The sequence below is a fragment of the Neopelma chrysocephalum genome, unplaced genomic scaffold, assembly GCF_003984885.1.
Source record: "Neopelma chrysocephalum unplaced genomic scaffold, ASM398488v2 Primary Assembly neopelma1_97102, whole genome shotgun sequence".
Taxonomy (NCBI): domain Eukaryota; kingdom Metazoa; phylum Chordata; class Aves; order Passeriformes; family Pipridae; genus Neopelma; species Neopelma chrysocephalum.
The window spans coordinates 2172949-2181453 of record NW_020925744.1 but is presented as its reverse complement, the minus strand read 5'-3'; the positions used below and the strand labels follow the sequence as shown (position 1 = coordinate 2181453).

The 8505-nt window shown below is 37.0% G+C and overlaps 1 protein-coding gene across 8 annotated transcripts in view; it reads right to left on the bottom strand.

The window, feature by feature from the left end:
• Positions 1-703: 703 nt before the first annotated feature.
• IQGAP2 (IQ motif containing GTPase activating protein 2) overlaps positions 704-8505 on the bottom strand; it is a 133448-nt gene continuing 125646 nt past the window's right edge. For 3 of the 8 annotated variants that reach the window (XM_027671413.1, XM_027671410.1, XM_027671411.1), the window contains 5 exons: positions 7562-7774; positions 4039-4199; positions 3091-3234; positions 2096-2204; positions 707-1630 (listed from right to left, as the gene is read on the bottom strand). In XM_027671413.1, the coding sequence (XP_027527214.1) occupies positions 1517-1630; positions 2096-2204; positions 3091-3234; positions 4039-4199; positions 7562-7774 (741 nt within the window). In that variant the 3' untranslated portion in view covers positions 707-1516. Of the gene's footprint in view, positions 1631-2095; positions 2205-3090; positions 3235-4034; positions 4200-7561; positions 7775-8505 lie in introns of those variants that run through there. The other 5 variants (XM_027671407.1, XM_027671409.1, XM_027671414.1 and 2 more) reach the window with 3 other exon arrangements.

Sequence of the window (8505 nt, the reverse complement as noted above, 5' to 3'; positions counted from 1 at the left end):
TCTCCTTTGAAAGTAAAAGTGTTGCTTTCACCTTCCTATCCAGCTATTTTAAGTGAACCATGGTATCAATACTGCAGCATTTATATTAAAATAGTTTATACATAACTAGCTAGAAGAAAAATGGAAGTATGTAGGAGCTTTTTGTCTTTTAATTAGGGATATTAGCTGTCTCAAAGTAGTCACGTGTTCAGATTTAATGCCATGCGTGAATTAATATCTCCAGTAAGTGTAATAATTTTTTCAGCTTGTATAATACCACAGGCCAGTTAGTTTATCAACTGAACTTGTAATCTATGCATCCGCCAGTGACTTTACATTGTTTTATTCCCTCACCAGTGTTAATACTTATGTCATATTTGCTTTTACAGTTCATTCTGGAATGTCTCACTGTCTGTCTTTTGAAATCTTTGTCACAAGAAAAGTGAAAGTAGGAAATATTTTCTGTTGGTTTATGTATTTGTCACATTACCTGCAGTACACACTTTTGCTCTGTGGGTTTAAGTGCTAGTTCATCAGCAAAATCGTCACACTCAATGGCATAACGGCCATGAAGTCTTCACTGCTGAGCAGCCTTCCCAAAACATACTGAGGGCAGTCAGGATTAATCAGATGCAATGTTATAAAAGCACTGAAAGAAGTTCTTTCAACTACTATCTGGATTGCTGCTTTAATGATTCCTTTAAATGAAATTTCAGAACCAACATAGTTTAATTAGGTAATGTTTATTTTACATAGAATCTCCAAAGAATATTTAAAAAACCCAATCTAAATACTGATTTTATTGCATGTATTTTCTTACAAAAAAAAAAGACAGGCACAATTTACGTATTCAAATACTTCAAACTGAACAACTGTTCGCTATTCAGATTTCCCCAATACCACTCCAAAGGCTGTGAAAGTAGAAAATGTCATTTTGCATGAGGCAGTAGTGCATTTAGTAGGAACGAATCACAAAATACATTTTTGTGAAGTAAGTCGTTATTGTCACTTTATAATTACCTATAAAAATTTTTGAATTGCACAGTAAGTTTGCTTTCAATTGACAACTGCCACAAAATAGGCTTAGTATACAACTAAACATTTGCTCAAACTATCCCTTAGAAACAAATTAGGTTTTCTTTTGGTAAATACTTAAAAGTCTAGTATGAACTATATTATGTATCTGAGGTAATTTTTAAATGTTTCAATAGGAAGAGGTTTATATATTCAACTAAATTCAATACCTGCCTACCTTAAAATCCGTACAACTAAAGCTGTGTGTCCTAAACAATATTTTGATTTGAAAGTACCAATACCAATGAAATCTTGAACTGTTTAAATGAATCAATTTCCTGGTTTTCTCTTCATTATCAATGCTGAAAAGGCACTGTGTACATTCCTCTGAACATTTGGTGTTTTAGGGGAGGGTTTAAAGTTAAAAAGCATCCAATGACAAACTTCGAATAAAAGTTTATAAGCAAAAAAATACTGAATAGACTTCTCACTGATTGATGAAGTCCATGATATCTGAAAACACTCATTTTCCATAGAACTTCTTATTCAACAAGAATATGAGCAAATTCACATTCACTTTTGCTTTATCAAACATTTTCATTACAGCCACACCTTCATACTGCATTTGAAGCAAATCCTGAAATGAGAAATAAAATCATTAGTGTCTGTCTGAATCCATACTTTACAGCAAAAAGATGGGGAAATTCTCTTCACGTGATAAATATCTCCCACTTCAGGTCCTCTTAACATAAACAGTTGCAAGCAGCTATTGCATATGCACAGAAAACTTTACATGTTCTCTAGATCCCAAATTGTAGACTGTCAGTAACAGCAAACCAGAAGAAATACTGGGTTTTGTGCACTTCTATTTTCTTTTGGTATTTCCTGCTTGCCACTGAACTAATGTGGCATTTGGTTTCATGCAATTGCCTCAATATAAACAATAACTGAACTCCATGTCCAGCATCCTACAGAAGCTGTTGCCATATGATCTGCTGCTCTGTGCTGATTGGCTAGTACATATTAAAAAATTTGGAAATAGTTTATATTTATAGGAAATGCAATACAACTATATAGCAAAGTAACAAAATCCAAACTCTACCTGGAAATGAAGTTGCACTTTTTCCATCTCAACTCCTAAAAATTTTGCTTTGATTTCAAAGTCACCCACTTCTTCTCCAGGTGTGATATCAAACATCACATTCTTAAACCTCGAAACAAGAAGGGTACTTTAATACATATGCTGTGTAGTTTTATATAGTTTTGGGGGGAAAATCCTGTAGAACACAAAAGAACTTTAACTGCAAGCAGTGTTGTTGGTGTCAATAAAAAATTACTCCATCCCTACTGCAGTGTCTTCTTGGAGACTGTACATGGAGTATGAAATACAGAACTCTGAAGTCTTTTGCATTGGAAAAGCAAACAAAACAAAAATCAAAAGGAGAAAAAAGAGCTGTGGGAAGTTCAGTGAGCAAATCAGACCAAGCATCCAGTGGATAGGGCAGCCAGACTTTTATTCTGCCATGTCCGAGGTACATATTTGCCCCATGTGGCTTCCTCTACCTGATGAACCCACTTGGAAAAAAACCACAAATAAATGGAAACCTGTTTTTCATGTGGAAGATAGATGGGGCAGTGCAAAGGATGGAAGACTTTCACTACTATAGCCTCAAAATGGATGGATACAAAAGGGATGTTAAAGCACCACATCTATTCACCTTGCCATAGTGAGGAAGTGGAGAAAATTAGGTGTTTACTCAGTTATATGAAAGTGATTAGTCAATACATGAAAAAAATAATTGCTAGAATTGCTTACAAAACTGGTCATTAGCAGTGAATCTGCTGCTGGACTTCCACTGGTTCCATGTAAGCTGGTGCTAAAGCTGGCTTATTCAAATATTTTCCCAAGGTATATAGCAAGGTACAAAGGAAAAAATTAATTATGACAATTAGATATTACCATCCTTCTGAATGCAAAAGTCTGAAGTAATTTGAGCTGTGGCCCAGGAAATTGTGAAGATTTCTTTTATCAAAAGTCAGGCCCCTCAAGAGATTGTTGATTAGAAAACACTCAGAAATGTTTTATACCACACTTACTGGTTGGTTTGAAGATCTTCAATTTCTAGGATGACACCTTTTTCATGCAGTCTTGCAGCTGTGTACTTTACTGAGATCTGCTTCAGTTTTTTGCTTCCCTTCACCTCCTCTTTTCCATCTAGTTTAATTGACCTCCGTGAATTTCTGGAAAGAGATTTGTCTGTCAAGTCCTTTATACTTCAGCTACTTTTCTAGCCATATTTAACCTTCCTTCACTCTTTCTTGAACTTCTCTAAAATAATAGAATTAACATTCAAAAAATCTAGAATTAGAGGAATTTTGAACACAGAGTGAAACATCTAAACATCTTGCCAATGATTCTGAATTAATGTCTTTTAGCACATATTTAAATTCTTCCGTGAAATGCAACCCTTATCCCAAAGAGTCCACAGTCATCACTTTAAAACAACAATTTGTACACACACAGTGATGTTAAATACTCAGTGATTAGAGTTTCATTTTTGGATCCATGAGGTATGCACTGGAAAAACTTCAGTTCACGTCAGTAAAATATTTTCATTTTGACACATCAGTGGCATTGGTGGGGGGATTGCTTTCCAGTAATTGCATCTGACAAGTAAAATTCTTTAGGCATTTATTTCCTCCTTTTCCATTCTAAAGACAACCCCCAAACCTTTTAATGAAGGAAGAAGACCAATAGCTACTTCCCAAAGGTTCATGACCTCAAAGCATGCTAGTGGATCTGCAAAGTAGCACCAATTAAATATATTGAAAATGTGTATACATCTCAGACCTCTTTCTTTAAGGAAGTATTACATAAATACAAGACTTTACTTTCCAAATTTTGACTTAGCTTACAGTGACATGAACTTTTTCATCCGTAGATTGTCAATATGTTGGAATCAAAACTTTCAACTACGGATTAACACCTGATCTTCCTCCTGATAAAAAACACTAAAAGACACATTAAAAGACAAGAAGACTCACTTTCTTGTTAAGTTGTCTAAACAAGTTTTTATATAGGTGTTGTAATAATTAATTTGTTCTTCATAAAATGCCGTCTTGGAGTTAAGTGCATTCAAAGTCTGCTGGAGTTTCACCAATTCAGCTTTTCGATGATGTCTGTATCTTCTTTGATTCCGGATATCCTGAAGAAATTTATTAATGTAATTGTTTTATTAATTTGATATTTTAAAAAGCACCAGCTTATTACCATTCAAATTTGTAATTACACAATCTGACTTAATTACTGAAAGAAAGCATGAACTATCATGTTAGTTCTTACAAGCACAGTAACCGTAGAGAGTACTACAGTTTGCATGGCAATCACTTTGCTACTCATTTATACAAGTGGTGTTATTTTGAACTCTGCTGTGGTCTACAGGGCCCAACAGATATAGAAGTCATAAGGAAGATGGCCACTTTGTGATAAAAATGGAAGCTTCCTTGCACCTATTTTTCAGTGAGAGGCCTAAGAAATAAGAGCTTGGGCTTCTACTAGACAAGAACTAGCTACTGCTAAACTAGCGCTTAGGTTGAACACAATGGTTGAATTGAGGTAGTTGGAGTAAAATAAAAGGAACATCCAGTTCTAAGGCTCATCACAATCTTCAGATTGCCTTAATGGCCCCAAACAAAATGACTGGGCTTATCATCATGGCTAGGCTTCGCGAACGAAGATTTGAGAAGGACTCTACCCACGCTTGCTGCAAGTGCGCTGGTGGCTAAAAAGGCCAATGCGAGATAGACAAGTCCGGTTGCAAAAGGCACAGTGGAAAGTCTCCTTAGGTGGTATTGGCAAGACACGATTCTTTCTGCGTTGTCTTTTCTCCTCAAGAATGAATCTGTGTGTGTTCTCAAGAGAAGCAGCAGCATTATGTATAGTGTATCTCCATGTCTCCTGATTGGAGGCCAGAGTAGACCAGTTATGTTGATCAATATGGCCAAAGCTAACATATTGTTTCAGGGAGTCCTTGTATCTCCTCTTCAGGGCTCCTCTCTTGCAGCAGCCAGTGGCAAGTTCAGCATAAAGCACGATCTTAGGGAGGCAGTAGTCCTTCATCCTGGAGACGTGTCCTGCCCAACGCAGCTGTGTTCTCAGCAACATGGCCTCAATACTCGTAACTGCTGACTGTTCAAGAACAGACACATTAGTCACGTAGTCAGTCCAGTGAATGTTTAGGATTGTACGGAGGCAGCGTTGCTGGAAGCGTTCTAAGAGTTGCAAGTGGTGGCGGTAAATGACCCATGATTCAGACCCATATAAAAGAGTAGACGGTACAATGGCTCTGTAAACACTGATCTTTGTACTTTTCTTCAGGTGTTTATTACACCAAACTCTTTTATGGAGTTTTCCAACTTTGCTAACCTGTTGTTTATCTCTTTGTCAATCTTATTGTCCGAGGAGATGATGCTTCCCGGATAATTAAGCTGCTGGACTGACTTGAGCTCTGATTTGCCAATGATGATATGAGGATGATGGAAAACTTCCTGAGGTGCAGGTTGGTAGAAAACTTGTGTCTTCTTCAAGCTGACTTCCAGCCCAAAAAGCTCAGCAGCCTCTGCAAAGCAGGATGTTAAACGCTGCAGAGCTGCTTCTGTGTGGGCAACGAGAGTGGCATTGTCAGCAAAAATCAGCTCCTGGACAAGATGATTTAAGGTCTTAGTGTGGGCCTTCAGTCACCTTAGGTTGAATAGCCTCCATCAGTACGATATCAGATGTAGATACTGTTTTCTTCATCGAGGTCTGCGTGGCCCTTTGGAGCATTATGCTGAAGAAGACTGTGAATAGAGTTGGTGCAAGAACGCAGCCTTGTTTCATGCCATTGGTTATTAGAAAAGGCTCAGAAAGTGCATTGCCATATCTGACTTGGCCATGCTGATCCTCATGGAGTAAGATTTTAAGGAACTTGGGGGGGACATCCTAAATGTTCCAAAATCTGCCACAGACCTTTTCTGCTCACAATATCAAAAGCTTTGGTGAAATCAACAAAAGTTACATAGAGTCCTTTGTTCTGTTCCCTACACTTCTCTTGCAGTTGTCTGAGAACAGATATCATGTCTGTGGTGCTCCTGTTGGCTCTGAAACCACATTGGCTTTCAGGTAGTTCTTCTGCAATAGCAGGTATTAGTCTGTTCAAAAGTATTCTTGCAAGGATTTTACCAGCAATGGAGAGCAGAGTAATACCACGGTAATTTGAACAGTCTGATTTATCTCCTTTCTTCTTATACAAAGTGATGATGACTGCATCACGAAGATCTGATGGTAGTTTGCCTAGTTCCCAACAACACACCACGAACTCATGAAATTTAGCATGGAGTGCTTGGCCCCCATGCTTCCGGACTTCAGGTGGAATTCCATCAACCCCAGCTGCCCTGCCAGTTTTCACCTGCTGTATGGCCTTAAGAGTTTCTCCCATAATAGGGGCAATATCCAATTCATTTTTCACCAGTTGTTGTGTAATGTCCTGAATTGCTGAGCCTTGAACTACACGGTACTGAAAAGAATCTGAAAATGTTCAGACCATTGATTCGGAATGGAAATTTTATCTGTGAGAAGCATTTGACCATCTGCACCAACTCAAGGGCTTTGAACCTGGTGTAGAGGTTTGTACACTGCTTTCAAAGCCTCATAGAATCCTCTGTAATCACTCGAATCTGCACACAATTGAATCTTTTCTGCTAGATTTCTGCCCCAAACAAAATGACTGGTCTTATAGATAAGAAATAAAAAAGAATAGGGCACTGAATACATATGTAGAATGGTTTTTCCTGAAGTAGAAGCAGATGCAGACACATGAACCAGGCAGAGCTTTAAAATGGCACTTCAGAGTAGGTGCAATATGTGTTCTTAAGTGAGTAATTTACATATCTGTATATTCAAATATATTTGCAACTTTAAAAATACGTATTTGTAATATGTAAATCACTAACATGAGCCATGAGTAATTTACTCATGAACAGTTGAAGATAATCCAATATACTAAGATTCTTACAGCCAGTATGGGTTGTGGATGTAGATTTGGTGATTTGTTGACAAGAGGCCCTGTGCATTATCAGCACCATGATGGGCACGGCATTAGCCCACTATTCTTGTGTCCTGCCAAGCCACAGCAGATCAGTGTTAATACCAATCAGATAATATTTTGCAGTTTTTAAAGTCTTTTTAAATCTTACCAAGACGTTAATTCTTAATTGAAACACCATTGAATAATTTCAATGACTTTTAAAATATAAAAACATATTGAAACACATTGTAGTGGCAAAGTTTGAACAGCATTATATAAAATCTGGATAGCAAAGGTTACAGTTGTGTGTTATTCAGTTCAGGCAGTTATGCAGGAGTGTACTGTCTTATTTTGTCAGCAAACATGATTTGCTTCATATGTGGATACTTCAGTGATTTAGTGTAGTAATCCCTAAAAAATGTATATTGGACATCTCTAACTTTGATGGATTTAGACTAGATGCCTAAAAACCATCAGTATACAGGAAAACATGTTCCATTTACCTTAGCAATCTCATTTATAATTTCTTGGTACTTAGTTGCTGAAGACACTAGTCCTGCTTGTTCCAATGTCCGGAGATTTCTCTGAATTTTTCTTTTCTTTTGTTCTATTGGTAGCTGCCCATCTTCAGAAATAGACTGACTGTCCTTCATTTTCTCTGGTGTTTTGGAATCTAAGATGGCACGTTTTTCTACAAGTTTCAAGTTCTCAGATTCCTGGGTAAAAAAATAATCCAGAACAGTTATTTTCCAGGTTATGAGAACTGTTAAACATTCAAGTACATTTAATTCTCAAAGGAGATTATCAAGAATCAGAGTGCAGGCTTTATTTATGTCCTCTTATCACATGGTCTGAAAGTTCCCCATTTACTATGCCTTTGGACATACCTTAAATAACTAATCCCAATACCTAGACATGTATTTCAATTAATCAAAATATTTAAAATCAGCCAGCTGGCTCAGTTACTTCACTGAATTGTGGGAAGACTGTCCAGATCTCACAGGTGTCCTCTACATGTACACACACTGAAGTAAGCCAAAATGTGCACATTGTTGAAGTGGAGCTTTTTTTCAGTGTTGACAGAAGAAACTTCAACTGAGAGCTCTTCCCACTCAATTCCCATACCAAGGATAATAGTAGTTCCATGGGAAGAGGTTTGCTTGTATTTATTAAGCAAATAAACTATATGTCAGGGAACTTGAGTTAAGATACTGAAGTTCACGAGGAAAAAATAAAAAGATATAGCAGAAGGATTCACCTCAGGCTATTTGGTTGTATAATAACATAAGAGAGAAAAGACCCTGTTTACAAAAAACTGTAAAGACAAAAATATTCTAGTCATGCTAGCTTACAGCAAGACCTAATTTTTCATTTCCTCTGTTTCCCATTCCAAAGCTGTTTCCAATTACATAGTAAAAATAAAATTGCAAGTCTCACATTCTAGATC